Raw genomic sequence first — 22,228 nt, forward strand, 5'->3', positions numbered from 1 at the left:
AAGCAGTTTTGTCTGTGTTTTCTTCCTAGGAGCAGTTTTGTCTGTGTTTTATTCTTAGGGGGCGCTAGAGCGCAATTTTGACTTTTGGGGTTTGGTTTTTTTATAAAATCGCAATTTTCGCCAGTCCTGATGTGTGTGTCCAGTTTGGTGAGTTTTGAAGCCCAGACTTCCCTATCTCCAGCCACTTCGTCTAGCTCTTCCCGGGGGATCCCGAGGCGTTCCCAGGCCAGCCGGGAGACACAGTCTTCCCAACGTGTCCTGGGTCTTCCCCGTGGCCTCCTACCAGCTGGACGTGCCCTAAACACCTCCCTAGGGAGGCGTTTGGGTGGCATCCTGACCAGATGCCCGAACCACCTCATCTGGCTCCTCTCGATGTGGAGGAGCAGCGGATATACTATGAGTTCCTCCCGGATGGCAGAGCTTCTCACCCTATCTCTAAGGGAGAGCCCAGAGGAAACTCATTTCGGCCGCTTGTACCCGTGATCTTATCCTTTCGGTCATGACCCAAAGCTCATGACCATAGGTGAGGATGGGAACGTAGATCGACCGGCAAATTGAGAGCTTTGCCTTCCGGCTCAGCTCCTTCTTCACCACCACGGATCGATACAACGTCCGCATTACTGAAGACGCCGCACCGATCTGCCTGTCGATCTCACGATCCACTCTTCCCCCACTCGTGAACAAGACTCCTAGGTACTTGAACTCCTCCACTTGGGGCAGGGTCTCCTCCCCAACCTGGAGATGGCACTCCACCCTTTTCCGGGCGAGAATTCAATGTACATACTATGATGTTTAACTTATGTGATGACTGTATTATGCAGATAGGATATATTTGTACCATGAATTGATTAGCCTGGACCCCGACTTAAACAAGTTGAAAAACGTATTCGGGTGTTACCATTTAGTCGTCATTTGTACGGAATATGTACTGAACTGTGCAATCTACTAATACAAGTCTCAGTCAATCAAAAACCTGTTCCCATCCACACATTTCAGGGAATTACTCCTGGGGGAATCGCATTATGTAAAGTTCTGCTTTGATAACAACGATTGTTGACGCATTCCTTTCCTCCGTAAAGCCCAACGTCGACTCAGTCAATGCAAACAATCCTCCCCTGCTCTATGTTCAATCAGCTAATCCATCAGCCTCACTGGATGCGGAATACATCCCCACCAGTGTTTGAACAGGAAAGATGATGTTCCCCCGGGAGGCAGGGAGATACTCCGCACGGATAGCGGAGAGAAGGGATTAAGGACTGTAGAGACGAAGGGCAGGAAGGAGAAGGAATACATTTGAATGATTGGTAATGCTGTTAAGTTTCCACGGATACTTTTTTGTTTACTTTCTATTTCATCAGGAAGCAAAATAGCCGTTTTCTAGGAATTAAATTAAATAGAGGTCTGGTTTGTTCATTGTTTTACACATAAAACCAACTATTGGGTTTTAGTTTAGTTTATTAAGGATCCCCATTAGTCTACACCGCAATGGAGACTATTCTTCCTGGGGTCCAGGCAAAAACATCACACAACCACAGAACAAACGATTAAAATGCAGTACAACATGATCCAATAATAAATTGTCATAATACAAAAATAGCAACAACAAAGAACCAAAAAATACTAATAGATGTTGTTACATAATAATTTTCATACCAAAGATAAAAATAGCAATATAAAAATAGATATACTGTATACATTTTTGCAAAAATAAAACAAAGAACCAATGGCCTAAAACACATTAGTGTACCAAAGACAAACAATAAGTGACGAAAAAGTACCATCCATCCATTTTCTGCTGCTTATCCCATAATCAATAAAATACTCAATAGTCAATAAAAACAGTCATGACATGAGGTACAATCTAAAATAATCTCTTTACGCAATACTTCTCCTTTTAGTTTATTCTTAAAGCCCACTATGCTGGTGATTGATAGCAGATATTGTGGAAGTCTGTTCCAGTAAGTGATTGCCCGATACATTACAGTCTTTTTCAAAACATCACTTTTGGGTTTAAGACGGGTGAGAGCACCTCTTTGGGCTAGCCTGGTACCGTAGTTGTGACTGTCACTGGTAAGCAAGAGCTGAGAATACAGATATGAGGGTTTATGGTATGTATAGATGTTTTTTAAAAATAGAATCAAACTACAAGCCAGTCTTTCATCAACTTTCATCCATTTAAGGTGGGCAGACTTCCATCCATCCATTTCCTAACGCTGGTGACGGGGGGTGCTAGAGCCTATCCCAGCTGCATTCCAACAGAAGGCGGGGTACACCCCGGGCCAACACAGATAGACCGACAACATCCACACTCACAACTCATTGGTTTCGGCTAACTCATTTGGACTCATGCACCTGTTGTCGATCACGAAGAGACTATTTAAGCCTGTCATTTTCTGTTGGTCGTTCTGGCGTCATCACTCCGTTTATGATCACTCTGCACTCTTCTTAATGCCATTTCATAGTTCATGCTGCTCCTTTCATAGTTGATGTTAAGAGTAATTTGTTCAAGCCAGAGTTTAGTGAGTTTCCGAGTTTCTTGTTTCCTTAATCAAGTTTGTGTCCCCTCCTTGTGCGCGCCTTTTTTTTGCACCTTTTATAGTAAATATTAAATCATGTATTTACCTTCACGCCATGTCCGGTCCAGTTATGTTGCATCATGGGAAAACTATCCACGCAGAAAGCTGCACCACAGTCTGACATAGTGACAGAGAATAGAACGAGGATGGACAATTCAACCCTCAACTCACTCCTTACTTGCAAATTGAATTTTGCAAATGCTGCCCATACCTACGCTCCTTCAAAGTCTGAGTTACTGGCTGCAAAGCATTGCACTTTCAAATACAACAATGAGTAGAGGAGTGTTTTATGTGTGTATGTGTGGAAATAAATGAACACTGAAATTCAAGTATTTCTTATACATCCATCAATTTTCTACTGCTTGTCCTTTTTGGGGTCACTGGAGTCTATCTTGGGTGCATTCGGGTGGAAGGCGGTGTACACCCTGGACAATTCGCCACCTCATCCCAGGGCCAACACAGATAGACAACATTCACACTCACATTCACACACTAGGGCAAATTTTAGTGTTGCCAATCAACCTATCCCCAGGTGCATGTTTTTCGAGGTGGGAGGTATCCCGTGACCCGGGATTGAACTCAGGACTACTTAGGACCTTGGTATGTGCCTCACAATATGAAGGTCCTGAGTAGTCCTGAGTTCAATCCCGGGCTCTGGATCTTTCTGTGTGGAGTTTGCATGTTCTCCCTGTGACTGCGTGGCTTAAGAATGTAAAAATAAAATAACAAGCAGAAGGGGTGGATACTGTCCATTCATCCATTTTCTACCGTTTATTCCCTTGGGGATTCCGGGGGGCGCTGGAACCTGTCTCAGCTACAATCGAATGGAAGGCGGCTTACACCCTGGACAAGTCGCTACTGTTTTCTTGTATTGTTCTTTTAACAGAGCAATAACAGCGGTACTCAATTTATGAGGAATGGGCTGCTAATCTTGTTTTCTAAAGTCAGAATTCCAGAGAGGCTATTCTGAAAACTCTACAAAGGAACGTCTGATTTATTTTCGATAGTGATGTGTATTCCTGGTCTTGTCATCCTCGCCCGGACAGAAAGGTGACACGGCAGTGCGGCTGGGTCAAAAGAGACATCGGAGACGCTTTTGCCGAACCAAAAGTTGCTTTATTACAAGCAAACATTTTTATACGGGACTGCTTTCTCTGGAGGAGGCTTGGTCAAGAAAATGAGGCACTCCTAACTTGGAGAAGACAAACTATCACTTTTATATTCCTCCTTCCTGTCTCTGTGTGTGTGCTAAGTCAGGAGAGCACACCCTGACCATAAAAGATGTTTGTGTGTAAGTTTCTAAAAAACAACTGCTTTAAGTCATAAGTCGAGTTAGATGGGTAGTCTCTTCTCAAGTATAGGGTTATCACTTTTGCATTCCGAAGTCCCAATAAGGGCCTCATTTCCTACGAGAAGTGATCCAATCCACCTGCGAATGTCAAACTAAGAAGCCTTATCTTATCATGTGCTCAAACTGATCTACCACTATTTTATTAATCTTGGTGGTTTGCTTTCTCCCAGATGAAAATGAACATTCACCAAATGCAAAACATAATGCGTGTTGTGTACTAGGCAAAGGGAAGGAGGGGACACCAAGGCAGAACTGCGTTTTCGAAGGTTTATTTAAACCTTTGATGAATTTGTGGGATGCGTATGCTACCACTAATGAGTGAATGCAGACGATGTGTGGAATTAACAATGTGGAATTTACCAGAGGGTGTTGTCCATGCGTGTTGGATGTATCTTCCGTTGAATCCAAAGGGGAAGGCGAAGGGCTAGTCAGTGGGGAGGCAAGCAGTCGGGGGCTGGAGAGAGGCAACGATGTCCAGGTCCAAACAGTGGTCAAGGATCGGGGAAGGCAAGCAACAATCCGGGCAAGACACGATCACGGAAGACACAAAGGACATCAAGACAAGAACGAGGAAGAGAACAAGTCAGTCAGTCAGCCAGTCGTGATGCTCACTCAGGTGAGATTGGCTACGTTCTGGCGAAGGTCTCCTGGCTTCGCTGTCTCTTTATGCCGCTCCCTCTCGTCAGGCCCAGGTGCGCTGATGGGAGATGTTCTGCAGCCTTGTCGCAGCGTGGGCGTGCTGCACCCAGAGCGAGCGGGGCCGTGTCCGAGCAAACAGGCAGAGGAGGAATTGTGACACTCAGAATCATTCATCATTTATTGTTATTCCTTTCATGAAAATGCATATTTACAAGCCAAGTACAATTGACACTTTCATTGTTATTTTTCTTTTTTTTTCTTATACATTTCCATGTATAAGAAACATAATAGTGTGAGAGTCCAGTCCATAGTGGATCTAACATAATAGTGTGAGAGTCCAGTCCATATTGGATCTAACATAATAGTGAGAGTCCAGTCCATAGTAGATTTAACATAATAGTGTGAGTCCAGTCCATAGTGGATCTAACATAATAGTGTGAGAGTCCAGTCCATATTGGATCTAACATAATAGTGAGAGTCCAGTCCATAGTGGATCTAACATAATAGTGAGAGTCCAGTCCATAGTCGATCTAACATAATAGAGAGAGTCCAGTCCATAGTGGATCTAACATAATAGTGAGAGTCCAGTCCATAGTGGATCTAACATAACAGTGAGTGTCCAGTCCATAGTGGATCTAACATAATATAGTGAGAGTCCAGTCCATAGTGGATCTAACGTAATAGTGTGAGAGTCCAGTCCATAGTGAATCTAACATAAAAGTGAGAGTCCAGTCCAAAGTGGATCTAACATAATAGTGAGAGTCCAGTCCATAGTAGATTCAACATAATAGTGTGAGTCCAGTCCATAGGGGATCCAACATAATAGTGAGAGTCCAGTCCATAGTGAATCTAACATAATAGTGAGAGTCCAGTCCATAGTGGAGCTAAGATAATAGTGTGAGAGTCCAGTCCATAGTGGATCTAACGTAATAGTGTGAGAGTCCAGTCCATAGTGAATCTAACATAAAAGTGAGAGTCCAGTCCAAAGTGGATCTAACATAATAGAGAGAGTCCAGTCCATAGTAGATTCAACATAATAGTGTGAGTCCAGTCCATAGGGGATCCAACATAATAGTGAGAGTCACGGGTTCAAATCCACGCCGTGACGATGAGTTATTTAATTTACTTCAGTAGTAAAGTTCTGCGATGAGGTGGTGACTTGTCCAGGGTGTATGCCACCTTTAGCCCGATTGTAGGCACTAGTGCCCCCCACGACCCCAAAGGGAATAAGTGGTAGAAAATGAATGGATGGATGGATAGTAAAGTATTGAAAAAAAAACACCCTAGTTGATTCTATATATTGATCTTAAAAGTCCAGCAGGACTTATTTATTGTTGATATTTTTGGCATTAACATAGTTTGATTGCAACACTCTGTTTATCTGTGTTGGCCCTGCGATGAGTTGGCCACTTGTCCAGGGTGTACCCCACCTACTCAGTGGCCGAGTGGTTAGAGTGTCCCTGAGATGGGTAGGTTGTGAGTTCAAACCCTGGTCGAGTCATTCCAAAGACTATGAGCATGGGACCCATTACCTTCCTGCTTGGCACTCAGCATCAAGGGTTGGAATTGGGGGTTAAATCAACAAAAATGATTCCCGGGCGCTTCTACTGCTGCTGCCCACTGCTCCCCTCACCTCCCAGGGGGTAATCAAGGGTGATGGGTCAAATGCAGAGGACACATTTCAGTGGGAGACAATCATTGGTACTAGGGATGCACCGAAATGAAAATTTGTGGCCGAATACCGAATAATGAATGCAGTTTTTCACAATTTCTTTAATATTGCATAAAGTATTTTTGTTATTGAATATTGACATTTTTTTAATATTCCAGTAGCCTTTGCTTTTCAAAAAAAGCACAACGTTTTTCATTTATATTAGGCCTTCAAACAAAACATGCATTCCAAAAAAAAAAAAAAGTGCATTAAAGTGGATAAACCCACAACAAATGAATTATTGCCCTTTTGGAAAAAGTCTGCTTAGCCACAGTAGATATGCTAATAATGTAAACATCATTTCATGAAAATGCATATTTACAAGCCAAGTACAATTGACACTTTCATGGTTTTTTTTGTTTTTTTTCTTATACATTTCCATGTTTAAGAAATGTATAAGAAACATAATAGTTTGAGAGTCCAGTCCATAGTGGATCTAACATAATAGTGAGAGTCCAGTCCATAGTAGATTTAACATAATAGTGTGAGTCCAGTCCATAGTGGATCTAACATAATAGTGAGAGTCCAGTCCATAGTAGATTTAACATAATAGTGAGAGTCCAGTCCATAGTAGATTTAACATAATAGTGTGAGTCCAGTCCATAGTGGATCTAACATAATAGTGAGAGTCCAGTCCATAGTGGATCTAACATAATAGTGAGAGTCCAGTCCATAGTGGATCTAACATAAAATTGTGAATGTCTAGTCCATAGTGGATCTAACATAATAGTGAGAGTCCAGTCCATAGTGGATCGAACATAACAGTGAGAGTCCAGTCCATAGTGGATCTAACATAATAGTGAGAGTCCAGTCCATAGTAGATTTAACATAATAGTGTGAGTCCAGTCCATAGTGGATCTAACATAATAGTGAGAGTCCAGTCCATAGTAGATTTAACATAATAGTGAGAGTCCAGTCCATAGTAGATTTAACATAATAGTGTGAGTCCAGTCCATAGTGGATCTAACATAATAGTGAGAGTCCAGTCCATAGTGGATCTAACATAATAGTGAGAGTCCAGTCCATAGTGGATCTAACATAAAATTGTGAATGTCTAGTCCATAGTGGATCTAACATAATAGTGAGAGTCCAGTCCATAGTGGATCGAACATAACAGTGAGAGTCCAGTCCATAGTGGATCTAACATAATATAGTGAGAGTCCAGTCCATAGTGGATCTAACAAAATACTGAGAGTCCAGTCCATAGTGGATCTAACATAAAAGTGAGAGTCCTGTCCATCGTGGATCTAACATAATAGTGAGAGTCCAGTCCATAGTGGATCTAACATAATAGTGAGAGTCCAGTCCATAGTGGATCTAATATAATAGTAAGAGTCCAGTCCATAGTGGATCTAACATAATAGTGTGGGAGTCCAGTCCATATTGGATCTAGCATAATAGTGAGAGTCCAGTCCATAGTAGATTTAACATAATAGTGTGAGTCCAGTCCATAGGGGATCCAACATAATAGTGAGAGCCCAGTCCATAGTGGATCTAACATAACAGTGAGAGTCCAGTCCATAGTAGATCTAACATAATATAGTGAGAGTCCAGTCCATAGTGGATCTAACATAATCGTGAGAGTTCAGTCCATAGTGGATCTAACATAACAGTGAGAGTCCAGTCCATAGTGGATCTAACATAATATAGTGAGAGTCCAGTCCATAGGGGATCCAACATAATAGTGAGAGTCCAGTCCATAGTGGATCTAACATAAAAGTGAGAGTCCAGTCCATCGTGGATCTAACATAATAGTGAGAGTCCAGTCCATAGTGGATCTAACATAATAGTAAGAGTCCAGTCCATAGTGGATCTAACATAATAGTGTGGGAGTCCAGTCCATATTGGATCCAGCATAATAGTGAGAGTCCAGTCCATAGTGGATCTAACATAATAGTGAGAGTCCAGTCCATAGTGGATCTAATATAATAGTAAGAGTCCAGTCCATAGTGGATCTAACATAATAGTGTGGGAGTCCAGTCCATATTGGATCTAGCATAATAGTGAGAGTCCAGTCCATAGTAGATTTAACATAATAGTGTGAGTCCAGTCCATAGGGGATCCAACATAATAGTGAGAGCCCAGTCCATAGTGGATCTAACATAACAGTGAGAGTCCAGTCCATAGTAGATCTAACATAATATAGTGAGAGTCCAGTCCATAGTGGATCTAACATAATCGTGAGAGTTCAGTCCATAGTGGATCTAACATAACAGTGAGAGTCCAGTCCATAGTGGATCTAACATAATATAGTGAGAGTCCAGTCCATAGGGGATCCAACATAATAGTGAGAGTCCAGTCCATAGTGGATCTAACATAAAAGTGAGAGTCCAGTCCATCGTGGATCTAACATAATAGTGAGAGTCCAGTCCATAGTGGATCTAACATAATAGTAAGAGTCCAGTCCATAGTGGATCTAACATAATAGTGTGGGAGTCCAGTCCATATTGGATCCAGCATAATAGTGAGAGTCCAGTCCATAGTAGATTTAACATAATAGTGTGAGTCCAGTCCATAGGGGATCCAACATAATAGTGAGAGTCCAGTCCATAGTGGATCTAACATAATATAGTGAGAGTCCAGTCCATAGTGGATCTAACAAAATACTGAGAGTCCAGTCCATAGTGGATCTAACATAAAAGTGAGAGTCCTGTCCATCGTGGATCTAACATAATAGTGAGAGTCCAGTCCATAGTGGATCTAACATAATAGTGAGAGTCCAGTCCATAGTGGATCTAATATAATAGTAAGAGTCCAGTCCATAGTGGATCTAACATAATAGTGTGGGAGTCCAGTCCATATTGGATCTAGCATAATAGTGAGAGTCCAGTCCATAGTAGATTTAACATAATAGTGTGAGTCCAGTCCATAGGGGATCCAACATAATAGTGAGAGCCCAGTCCATAGTGGATCTAACATAACAGTGAGAGTCCAGTCCATAGTAGATCTAACATAATATAGTGAGAGTCCAGTCCATAGTGGATCTAACATAATCGTGAGAGTTCAGTCCATAGTGGATCTAACATAACAGTGAGAGTCCAGTCCATAGTGGATCTAACATAATATAGTGAGAGTCCAGTCCATAGGGGATCCAACATAATAGTGAGAGTCCAGTCCATAGTGGATCTAACATAAAAGTGAGAGTCCAGTCCATCGTGGATCTAACATAATAGTGAGAGTCCAGTCCATAGTGGATCTAACATAATAGTAAGAGTCCAGTCCATAGTGGATCTAACATAATAGTGTGGGAGTCCAGTCCATATTGGATCCAGCATAATAGTGAGAGTCCAGTCCATAGTAGATTTAACATAATAGTGTGAGTCCAGTCCATAGGGGATCCAACATAATAGTGAGAGTCCAGTCCATAGTGGATCTAACATAACAGTGCGAGTCCAGTCCATAGTGGATCTAACATAATATAGTGAGAGTCCAGTCCATAGGGGATCCAACATAATAGTGAGAGTCCAGTCCATAGTGGATCTAACATAAAAGTGAGAGTCCAGTCCATAGTGGATCTAACATAAAAGTGAGAGTCCAGTCCATAGTGGATCTAATATTGCATAAATAACCTAGAATAAATATTTAGACATGTTTTTCAAATAAAGTAATTTTTTATTGAATATTGACATTTTTTTAATATTCCAGTAGCCTTTGCTTTTCAAAAAAAAGCACAAAGTTTTTCATTTATATTACACCTTCAAACAAAACATGCATTCCAAAAAAAAAAATAAAGTGCATTAAAGTGGATAAACCCACAACCAATTAATTATTGTCCTTTTGGCAAAAGTCTGCTTAGCCACAGTAGATATGCTAATAATGTAAACAGAAGGCTCAAGTAAATCTCAATTAAGTGTGTGCTTGTAACCTCATACACTTATACAGGTACACAACATATCCCAACGTCACCACACGTTGGTTGATTGCGTCATTGTGTCAAAAAATTCGGCCTTGTTCTTAACACATTCCACCAAAGGCCGAATGTGTCTTTTTTTCCCATATTCGGTTACCGATTAATCGGTGCGGCTTCACGGTGGAAGAGGGGTTAGTGCGTCTGCCTCACAATACGAAGGTCCTGCAGTCCTGGGTTCAAATCCAGGCTCGGGATCTTTCTGTGTGGAGTTTGCATGTTCTCCCCGTGAATGCGTGGGTTCCCTCCGGGTACTCCGGCTTCCTCCCACCGCCAAAAACATGCACCTGGGGATAGGCCCCTCCCACCTCCAAAAACATGCACCTGGGGATAGGTTGATTGGCAACACTAAATGGGCCCTAGTGTGTGAATGTGAGTGTGAATGTTGTCTGTCTATCTGTGTTGGCCCTGCGATGAGGTAGCGACTTGTCCAGGGTGTACCCCGCCTTCCGCCCGATTGTAGCTGAGATAGGCGCCAGCGCCCCCGCGACCCCGAAAGGGAATAAGCGGTAGGAAATGGATGGATGGGGATGGGATGGATGGATTAATCGGTGCATCCCTAATTGGTACTTTACCTTTTAACTTTCCACCCAAATGCAGCCGGGATAGGCTCCAGCCACCCCTGCAAAACCCGAGAGGGACAAACAGTAGAAAATGGATGGATGGATGTCTTCAATGGCAACATAGAAAGAATACCCCAGAATGACTGTAGACCTTTTTTTAGTTGGATATGACTAAAAATTAAATATTGACAGATAGAGCAGGACATACTATGTTATAAACATTGATAACGAAACGGTCGGGTTTGATACAAATTGTACTTTTCCAAAGTTAGAGGAATGCAATTGTTTTTTAGAAAGAAGAAAAAAGAATAATGGTCAGTCCATTGTTTCTTTGGGCGTTCATAAAAAAAACATTGATAGCGTTGTGATATATCGTGTTGCTGCCAGTGCTTGGGTCCATGCCCCGACTCTCTTAAGGTCCGTGCCAGTCCAAAGAACGGATAAATGGGTGAGGTGTGTCGGAAAAGGGCATCCAGCAAAAACTGAGCCAAACAAATCACACCAGCTCAAAGCGTGGCTCCCGGTGGGCCCTTCCATAATTGTTTTTTTCGGACATTCTTTATAGCCCCTTGCTTTCAGTTGTCTGCCATTTCATCACAAAATGGTCCTGTTGGGCCCAGTCAGTTGCAAACGGACCCGTGTTTCCAGTACTCCGATTCACACTTATTACTGCCAAGGCTATAACACGACATTGCTGCCAATCACTGTTGACTATTCAGACTTATGCCAGCCGTGCTATGAGTGAAATTTTTCTTCGGCCGCGCATTTTCAGCTCAGAGGCTTTTACGTTTCTTATCTTGTTTGCGATGCCTTGAAATACCTTTCCTGAGAGGCAATCGGTCTTCCCGATGTTTTTGTTGGCGTGCATCAATCCTTGCCCCAAGTATCTTTTCTGTAGCTCGCACAATTTACTAAAGTTGAAGCCCTGTAGAACAAAAACAACCTGCAGAAGATCTTTTGCAGGGTCCTCAAATCTGGCTTTTCAAATCTCAATTTTTACAGAGGACCGGTGTCAGGATGTGGGAACGTCGCTTTGGGACGTTACCCCAAAGATGCAGAGAGGAAAGGCAGACCGTAATTAAAATAATCAATCAATCAATCAATCATCCATCCATCCATCCATCCATCCATCATCTTCCGCTTATCCGAGGTCGGGTCGCGGGGGCAGCAGCCTAAGCAGGGAAGCCCAGACTTCCCTATCTCCAGCCACTTCGTCTAGCTCTTCCCGGGGGATCCCGAGGCGTTCCCAGGCCAGCCGGGAGACATAGTCTTCCCAACGTGTCCTGGGTCTTCCCCGTGGCCTCCTACCAGCTGGACGTGCCCTAAACACATCCCTAGGGAGGCGTTCGGGTGGCATCCTGACCAGATGCCCGAAATCAATCAATCAATCAATGTTTACTTATATAGCCCTAAATCACTAGTGTCTCAAAGGGCTGCACAAACCACCACGACATCCTGGGTAGGCCCACATAAGGGCAAGGAAAACTCACACCCAGTGGGACATCGGTGACAATGATGACTATGAGAACCTTGGAGAGGAGGAAAGCAATGGATGTCGAGCGGGTCTAACATGATACTGTGAAAGTTCAATCCACAATGGATACAACACAGTCGCGAGAGTCCAGTCCAAAGCGGATCCAACACAGCAGCGAGAGTCCCGTTCACAGCGGAGCCAGCAGGAAACCATCCCAAGCGGAGGCGGATCAGCAGCGCAGAGATGTCCCCAGCCGATACACAGGCAAGCAGTACATGGCCACCGGATCGGACCGGACCCCCTCCACAAGGGAGAGTGGGACATAGAAAAAAAAGAAAAGAAACGGCAGATCAACTGGTCTAAAAAGGGAGTCTATTTAAAGGCTAGAGTATACAAATGAGTTTTAAGGTGAGACTTAAATGCTTCTACTGAGGTAGCATCTCGAACTGTTACCGGGAGGGCATTCCAGAGTACTGGAGCCCGAACGGAAAACGCTCTATAGCCCGCAGACTTTTTTTGGGCTTTGGGAATCACTAACAAGCCGGAGTCCTTTGAACGCAGATTTCTTGCCGGGACATATGGTACAATACAATCGGCAAGGTAGGATGGAGCTAGACCGTGTAGTATTTTATACGTAAGTAGTAAAACCTTAAAGTCACATCTTAAGTGCACAGGAAGCCAGTGCAGGTGAGCCAGTACAGGTATATATGTATGTATATATGTATATAAAGGTATATACAGTACAGGCGTAATGTGATCAAACTTTCTTGTTCTTGTCAAAAGTCTAGCAGCCGCATTTTGTACCAACTGTAATCTTTTAATGCTAGACATGGGGAGACCCGAAAATAATACGTTACAGTAATCGAGACGAGGCGTAACAAACGCATGGATAATGATCTCAGCGTCTTTAGTGGACAGAATGGAGCGAATTTTAGCGATATTACGGAGATGAAAGAAGGCCGTTTTAGTAACGCTTTTAATGTGTATCAACAAAGTATAATATAATCATATAAACAGAAGGCGCACTCACAAAGGAGTAACGATAACTTATCATAGCTATTATTTAAACCTTTAGCTGCCAGGTGGTCAGCCTGGCAACTTTACACATACTTCCTTCATGCCATGCCAGGTAAGTTTTTGGTTTGTTTAGTTCTGCCTTTGGGATTTGTTTGTTTTCATAGTCTAGTTCTGTACTGCTATTGTGCGCGCCTTTTTTTTGCCTTTTTGTAGTTTATAGCTCGGTTGGTAGAGTGGCCGTGCCAGCAACTTGAGGGTTGCAGGTTCGATTCCCTCTTCCGCCATCTTTTTTTTGCCTTTTTGTAGTTTATAGCTCGGTTGGTAGAGTGGCCGTGCCAGCAACTTGAGGGTTGCAGGTTCGATTCCCGCTTCCGCCATCTTTTTTTTGCCTTTTTGTAGTTTATAGCTCGGTTGGTAGAGTGGCCGTGCCAGCAACTTGAGGGTTGCAGGTTCGATTCCCGCTTCCGCCATCTATTTTTTGCCTTTTTGTAGTTTATAGCTCGGTTGGTAGAGTGGCCGTGCCAGCAACTTGAGGGTTGCAGGTTCGATTCCCGCTTCCGCCATCTTTTTTTTGCCTTTTTGTAGTTTATAGCTCGGTTGGTAGAGTGGCCGTGCCAGCAACTTGAGGGTTGCAGGTTCGATTCCCTCTTCCGCCATCTTTTTTTTGCCTTTTTGTAGTTTATAGCTCGGTTGGTAGAATGGCCGTGCCAGCAACTTGAGGGTTGCAGGTTCGATTCCCGCTTCCGCCATCATTTTTTTGCCTTTTTGTAGTTTATAGCTCGGTTGGTAGAGTGGCCGTGCCAGCAACTTGAGGGTTACAGGTTCGATTCCCGCTTCCGCCATCTTTTTTTTGCCTTTTTGTAGTTTATAGCTCGGTTGGCAGAGTGGCCGTGCCAGCAACTTGAGGGTTGCAGGTTCGATTCCCGCTTCCGCCATCTTTTTTTTTGCCTTTTTGTAGTTTATAGCTCGGTTGGCAGAGTGGCCGTGCCAGCAACTTGAGGGTTGCAGGTTCGATTCCCGCTTCCGCCATCTTTTTTTTGCCTTTTTGTAGTTTATAGCTCGGTTGGTAGAGTGGCCGTGCCAGCAACTTGAGGGTTGCAGGTTCGATTCCCGCTTCCGCCATCTTTTTTTTGCCTTTTTGTAGTTTATAGCTCGGTTGGTAGAGTGGCCGTGCCAGCAACTTGAGGGTTGCAGGTTCGATTCCCGCTTCCGCCATCTTTTTTTTGCCTTTTTGTAGTTTATAGCTCGGTTGGTAGAGTGGCCGTGCCAGCAACTTGAGGGTTGCAGGTTCGATTCCCGCTTCCGCCATCTTTTTTTTTTGCCTTTTTGTAGTTTATAGCTCGGTTGGTAGAGTGGCCGTGCCAGCAACTTGAGGGTTGCAGGTTCGATTCCCGCTTCCGCCATCCTATTCACTGCCGTTGTGTCCTTGGGCAAGAAAAAGCGCTATATAAATATGGTTCACTTCACTTTATTAGTGTATAAATAAAGATGTACCTTCATTCACACCTAGCTCGTGACAATTTTCCTTTGCATCAGAAAAAAACAAACCAGCTCATAGTCCAAGTCTTGACAAATATATATCGAGATATACTTTTTGGTCCATATCGCCCAGCCCTGGACAAAAGCGTATTGTCCCCATTTCCCTCGTCTTGTCTTGTCCCTCGTCTTTGTCTCCCAGGTCTCCCCTCTCTGAGCTCGTCCATAATTGCGTTTCCAATTGCACGCCACATCAAATAAGGCTGCGAGTGCAAGTGTGTCGACGCCTTGAGTCCTCTTAGTATTCCGCCACCTTCTCATCCTCATTCCTATTAAACAAATCTCTTGTCCGATGCAATATTCACAAGGAGTGTCTGGAGGTTGTTAAAGATCAGGTAGACATCACACACGCCGCCATCACCACTGACCTTTTTTTTTTTCTCTCTCTTTCTCTCTTCCTCTTCTCCCCGCATCTGTTCCTCTGCAATCATTTAAAGGAAGCGGAGGTAAGTCAGTTCATTGTGTTTGTAATATCAAAAATGCAATTGTGCCAACACCGTCTACTCCAGGGGTCACCAAGATGAGTCGCCCGCTGGCCTGTTCTAAAAATAGCTCAAATAACAGCACTTACCAGTGAGCTGCCTCTATTTTTTTTAATTGTATTTATTTACTAGCAAGCTGGTCTCGCTTTAAACGACATTTTTAATTCCAAGAGAGACAAAACTCAAATAGAATTTGAAAATCCAAGAAAATATTTGAAAGACTTTTAAACATATTTTAGACATTTATTTTTTTACTTTGCTTATTATCAATCAATCAATCAATGTTTATTTATATAGCCCCAAATCACAAATGTCTCAAAGGACTGCACAAATCATTACGACTACAACATCCTCGGAAGAACCCACAAAAGGGCAAGGAAAACTCACACCAAGTGGGCAGGGAGAATTCACATCCAGTGGGACGCCAGTGACAATGCTGACTGTGAGAAACCTTGGAGAGGACCTCAGATGTGGCCAACCCCCCCCCCCCCCCCCCCCCTCTAGGGGACCGAAAGCAATGGATGTCGAGCGGGTCTAACATGATACTGTGAAAGTTCAATCCATAGTGGCTCCAACACAGCCGCGAGAGTTCAGTTCAAAGCGGATCCAAGACAGCAGCGAGAGTCCCGTCCACAGGAGACCATCTCAAGCGGAGGCGGATCAGCAGCGTAGAGATGTCCCCAACCGATACAGGCGAGCGGTCCATCCTGGGTCTCGACTCTGGACAGCCAGTACTTCATCCATGGTCATCGGACCGGACCCCCTCCACAAGGGAGGGGGGACATAGGAGAAAGAAAAGAAGCGGCAGATCAACTGGTCTAAAAAGGAGGTCTATTTAAAGGCTAGAGTATACAGATGAGTTTTAAGGTGAGACTTAAATGCTTCTACTGAGGTAGCATCTCGAACTGTTACCGGGAGGGCATTCCAGAGTACTGGAGCCCGAACGGAAAACGCTCTATAGCCCGCAGACTTTTTTTGGGCTCTACGAATCACTAATAAGCCGGAGTCTTTTGAAGGCAGATTTCTTGCCGGGACATATGGTACAATACAATCGGCAAGATAGGATGGAGCTAGACCGTGTAGTATTTTATACGTAAGTAGTAAAACCTTAAAGTCACATCTTAAGTGCACAGGAGGCCAGTGCAGGTGAGCCAGTATAGGTATATATGTATGTATATATGTATATAAAGGTATATACAGTATAGGTATATATGTATGTATATATGTATATAAAGGTATATACAGTATAGGTATATATGTATGTATATACTGTATGTATATAAAGGTATATACAGTACAGGCGTAATATGATCAAACTTTCTTGTTCTTGTCAAAAGTCTAGCAGCCGCATTTTGTACCAACTGTAATCTTTTAATGCTAGACTTGGGGAGACCCGAAAATAATACGTTACAGTAATCGAGACGAGACGTAACAAACGCATGGATAATGATCTCGGCGTCTTAAGTTGACAAAATGGTGCGAATTTTAGCGATATTACGGAGATGAAAGAAGGCCGTTTTAGTAACGCTTTTAATGTGTGACTCAAAGGGGAGAGTTGGGTCAAAGATAATACCCAGATTTTTTACCGAGTCACCTTGTTTTATTATTTGGTTGTCAAATGTTAAAGTTGTATTATTAAATAGAGGTCTTATAACTTTCAGAAAGACAATTTTACAATTGACAATTGACCACTAAATGGTAACACCTGAATACGTTTTACAACTTGTTAAAGTCGGGGTCCACGTTATTCAGTTCATGGTAAACACTTATCATTACACCATGTACCAAATAAAATGGCTTCGAGGTCGATAAGCAAAACCAGAATTATTCAGTACATATGACGCACTGTCGAGTTTTGAGGGAAAATTAAATATTTTAAATGTGTCTTATAGTCCAGAAAATACAGTCTGTCTATGTCCCCATGTCGTCGGATACCTTTCGAAGGTGTTAAAGGCCTACAGAAATTAGATGTTCTTATTTAAACGGGGATAGCAGGTCCATTCTATGTCTCATACTTGATCTTTTAGCGATATTGCCATATTTTTGCTGAAAGGATTTAGTAGAGAACATCGACGAAAAAGTTTGCAACTTTTGGTCGCTGATAAAAAAAGCCTTGCCTGTACCGGAAGTAGCAGACGATGTGCGCGTGACGTCACGGGTTGTGGAGCTCCTCACATCCGAACATTGTTTACAATCATGGCCACCAGCAGCGAGAGCGATTCGGACCGAGAAAGCGACGATTTCCCCATTAATTTGAGGGAGGATGAAAGATTCGTGGATGAGGATAGTGAGAAAGAAGGAAAAAAAAAAAGGCGAGGGCAGTGGGAGCGATTCAGTTGTTATTAGACACATTTACTAGGATAATTCTTTACTGTTTATTGTGTTACTAGTGTTTTAGTGAGATTATATGGTACCTGAAAGTCGGAGGGGTGTGGCGACCGCCAGTGTCTCTGGTGGGAGGAGGTAAGAGAGTCCACAGCTGCAAGAGGACGCGAACTCTGCTCATGTCTACGGTAAGAGCCGACTTATTGCCGCAATTTTCTCACTGAAACCTGCCGGTTGACATTTGGTTGAGAACCATGTTCGCGTGACCGCTCTGTTCCATAGTAAAGCTTCATCTTCGGGAATGTAAACAATGAAACACCGGCTGTGTTTGTGTTGCTAAAGGCGGCCGCAATACACCGCTTTCCACCAACAGCATTCTTCTTTGATGTCTCCATTATTATTGAACAAATTGCAAAAGATTCAGCAACACAGATGTCCAGAATACTGTGGAATCATGCGATGAAAACAGACGACTTTTTGAAAATCCAAGAAAATATTTTAAAGACTTTTAAACATATTTTAGACATTTATTTTTTTACTTTGCTTCTTATAACTTTCAGAAAGACAATTTTAGAGAAAAAAATACAACCTTAAAAATTATTTTTGGATTTTTAAACACATATACCTTTTTACCTTTTAAATTCCTTCCTCTTCTTTTCCGACAATTTAAATCAATGTTCAAGTATTTTTTTTTTTATTGTAAAGAATAACAAATACATTTTAATAAAATTTTTCATTTTAGCTTTTTTTTTTCGACGAAGAATATTTATGAAATGTTTCTTCAAAGTTATTATGATTATAATTGAAAAAATTACTCTGGCAAATCTAGAAAATCTGTAGAATCAAATTTAAATCTTATTTCAAAGTCTTTTGAATTTCTTTTAAAATTTTTGTTCTGGAAATAATGATTTTTATTCGTTAGAAATATAGCTTGGTCCAATTCGTTATATATTCTAACAAAGTGCAGATTGGATTTTCACCTATTTAAAACATGTCATCAAAATTCTAAAATTAATCTTAATCAGGAAAAATTCCTAATGATGTTCCATACATTTTTTTTTTTTTTTTTTCAAAAAGATTCGAATTAGTTGGTTTTTCTTTTCATTTGTTTCGGTTTAATTTTGAATTTTAAACAGTCAAAATTGAAGATAAACTGTTTCAAAATGAAATTTTTATTTTTTTTCGCGTTTTCTCCTCTTTAAACCGTTGAAATAAGTGTTTTTTTCATCATTTATTCTCCACAAAAACCTTCCGTAAAAGGAAACAAAATGTACAACGGAATGACAGACAGAAATACCCATTTTTATATATATATATATATATATATATATATATAGATTTATTTATTTATCCATCCATCCATCCATCATCTTCCGCTTATCCGAGGTCGGGTCGCGGGGGCAACAGCCTAAGCAGGGAAGCCCAGACTTCCCTATCTCCAGCCACTTTGTCTAGCTCCTCCCGGGGGATCCCGAGGCGTTCCCAGGCCAGCCGAGAGACATAGTCTTCCCAACTTGTCCTGGGTCTTCCCCGTGGCCTCCTACCGGTTGGACGTGCCCTAAACACCTCCCTAGGGAGGCGTTCGGGTGGCGTCCTGACCAGATGCCCGAACCACCTCATCTGGCTCCTCTCCATGTGGAGGAGCAGCGGCTTTACTTTGAGTTCCTCCCGGATGGCAGAGCTTCTCACCCTATCTCTAAGGGAGAGCCCCGCCACACGGCGGAGGAAACTCATTTCGTCCGCTTGTACCCGTGATCTTATCCTTTCGGTCATGACCCAAAGCTCATGACCATAGGTGAGGATGGGAACGTAGATCGACCGGTAAATTGAGAGCTTTGCCTTCCGGCTCAGCTCCTTCTTCACCACAACGGATCGATACAACGTCCGCATTACTGAAGACGCCGCACCGATCCGCCTGTCGATCTCACGATCCACTCTTCCCCCACTCGTGAACAAGACTCCTAGGTACTTGAACTCCTCCACTTGGGGCAGGGTAAATTGCCAGAAATAGCCAATTTGCTCAATTTACTTTTTGGATTTATTTATTAAAGGTAAATTGAGCAAATTGGCTATATCTGGCAATATATTTAAGTGTGTATCAAACTGGTAGCCCTTGGCATTAATCAGTACCCAAGAAGTAGCTCCTGCTTTCAAAAAGGTTGGTGACCCCTGATCTTTGTCGTCGCCGAGCAGTACGGGTGTTGCGTATTTGAGCGCAAGGCAGGTTTGAATGCGAGAGAGACCTTGAAGACATTTTACCGATGTCTACTATCATGTATCATTTATAGGGGAAGATTATCAGTCGGCTAACGCACATTTTTTTAATGAATGTTTCAGGTGAATACTCCTCTCATTTTGCAATGAAAGGAATATATATTTCGTGCCTGATGGGATTTTACTCATCAGCACCGTGAACATGAGCCGGGTCAGGAAACATCAGACGTTATGCCGAAGGCCGGCTCATTCGGTTTTCCACCTCATCCCCAAAATGTGTTGAGTTCGTGGTCATTTAAGTTCGGAATTGGAAGGTTGACTCCAAATATCTACCGCAGTCCATCTTAACACAAACTCTGCCGCCTCGTTATTTTGCGTGTTGTTCCGGATTCAAGCTGTATAGACCTTGATTTCGTAAAATAGTATTATTTTCAATCAATCAATCGACCAATGTTTATTGATGTACCGTATTTCCTCGAATTGCCGCCGATGCGCTAATTAATTTAAAACCTCTTCTCAATCCGGCGCTTACCAAAGGCATGCGGTAAATTTAGGCCTGCGCTTAAAAATTTGAGTGTGATGTAAGGATCAATCAATGTTTATTTATATAGCCCCAAATCACAAATGTCTCAAAGGACTGCACAAATCAATACGACTACAACATCCTCGGAAGAACCCACAAAAGGGCAAGGAAAACTCACACCCAGTGGGCAGAGAGAATTCACATCCAGTGGGACGCCAGTGACAATGCTGACTATGAGAAACCTTGGAGAGGACCTCAGATGTGGGCAACCCCCCCTCTCTAGGGGACCGAAAGCAATGGATGTCGAGCGGGTCTAATATGATACTGTGAAAGTTCAATCCATAGTGGCTCCAACACAGCCGCGAGAGTTCAGTTCAAGCGGATCCAAGACAGTAGCGAGAGTCCCGTCCACAGGAAACCATCTCAAGCGGATCAGCAGCGTAGAGACGTCCCCAACCGATACAGGCGAGCGGTCCATCCTGGGTCCCGACGAGCGGTCCATCCTGGGTCTCGACTCTGGACAGCCAGTACTTCATCCATGGTCATCGGACCGGACCCCCTCCACAAGGGAGGGGGAGACATAGGAGAAAGAAAAGAAGCGGCAGATCAACTGGTCTAAAAAGGAGGTCTATTTAAAGGCTAGAGTATACAGATGAGTTTTAAGGTGAGACTTAAAGGATACCATCATGAAAAGCACATTTAGTAGAAAAAACGTTATTATGGTCTTACCTTTACTTATAAATGAAGTCCATGCACAGCTCTTTCTGATCAAAAGCATCGATAACCTGTTTATAGAAGTCTTCCTTATCTTTCTTCAGTTTTAAAAGTCTCTCTGTCTCCATGGAGATCTTCCTTTATTACCTCCTGCTTCGATTAAAAGTCCAGTTTGGAAAACTGTTTTATTTTAGATATGTAATCCTCCATGTTAAAAGTGCAAGCGAGAGGAAAAAATAAACGATCGCTGCTTAAGTAAGCCGAGTAGTCGCAAGAAGGATCTCTAGCGCCCTCTACCACCAGGAGGCGGGAGTCATATGATGATTCATATTTGACACACGCAGCTACGTTATAATAATAAAACATAGCTGCTTATTTTTCAAACTCAAACATCAGCACTTACCCATGAGCAGGTCAGTTATCCGTTCTGTTGACGGAATAACGATGTTGTCTAAGTTCTCACCCTCTGGTAGTCTCTCATCTCCTCATCCGAGTAGGAAGATAAAGATCGGGTTCCTACTTGGGAAATCTGGCAGGATTTCTCTGCCGGATAGCATCAAGGCGGAGAGTCGCTATTGGCTGCTACTTTAGATGCAGACGCAAAACCAAGAACAACTTTCTAACCCAATGTCCTCATGTGGTTTTTTCGCAACAGGATGACTACTTCAAAAGCTGGGCTCCCTCCAGGTCTCTAGACCAAGGTAAGTCATCCACATCAACCGTGTGAGTAACCGCTGCAGCTGTGATTTTCAAGATGCCTCATGTCATTTTAAATGAAAGTATACTCCAGAGATGGACGTTTGACTAAATGTCCTGGATTGAATTAATTAAATGCTGGCGTCCCATTAGAAGGACAAAAAAAAACCCCCAGCTGGGAACATGGACACAAGACTACATCATTACCCTGGATCACCTACTAGGGCAGTTATTTACTATTATTTAGGAGGGGTGTAACGGTACGTGTATTTGTATTGAACCGTTTCAGTTCGGCGGTTCCGGTTCGGTTTGGAGGTGTACCAAACAAGTTTCCACACGAACATATGAAGTATGTTCTGCCTCTGTCTCCTACACAACACCCAGCATTGTCCCACTCACACAACCAACTGTCTGGTTACATATGTAGCAGGAACAGCCAATCAGCAGTGCGTATTCAGAGTGCATGTAGTCAGCGCTTAAGTGTCAAGCAGATAGGTGTT

General features: G+C 42.8%; 1 protein-coding gene across 3 annotated transcripts in view; it reads left to right on the forward strand.

Moving 5' to 3' along the window:
* spock1 (SPARC (osteonectin), cwcv and kazal like domains proteoglycan 1) overlaps positions 1-22,228 on the forward strand; it is a 322,462-nt gene that overhangs the window by 118,317 nt on the left and 181,917 nt on the right. For all 3 annotated transcript variants that reach the window (XM_061899887.1, XM_061899889.1, XM_061899888.1), the window contains exon 3: positions 21,688-21,733. In XM_061899887.1, coding sequence (XP_061755871.1) covers positions 21,688-21,733 — 46 coding nt within the window. The remainder of the gene's footprint in view (positions 1-21,687; positions 21,734-22,228) is intronic.

Source organism: Nerophis ophidion, linkage group LG05 (assembly GCF_033978795.1).
Source record: "Nerophis ophidion isolate RoL-2023_Sa linkage group LG05, RoL_Noph_v1.0, whole genome shotgun sequence".
In the NCBI taxonomy this organism is placed as follows: domain Eukaryota; kingdom Metazoa; phylum Chordata; class Actinopteri; order Syngnathiformes; family Syngnathidae; genus Nerophis; species Nerophis ophidion.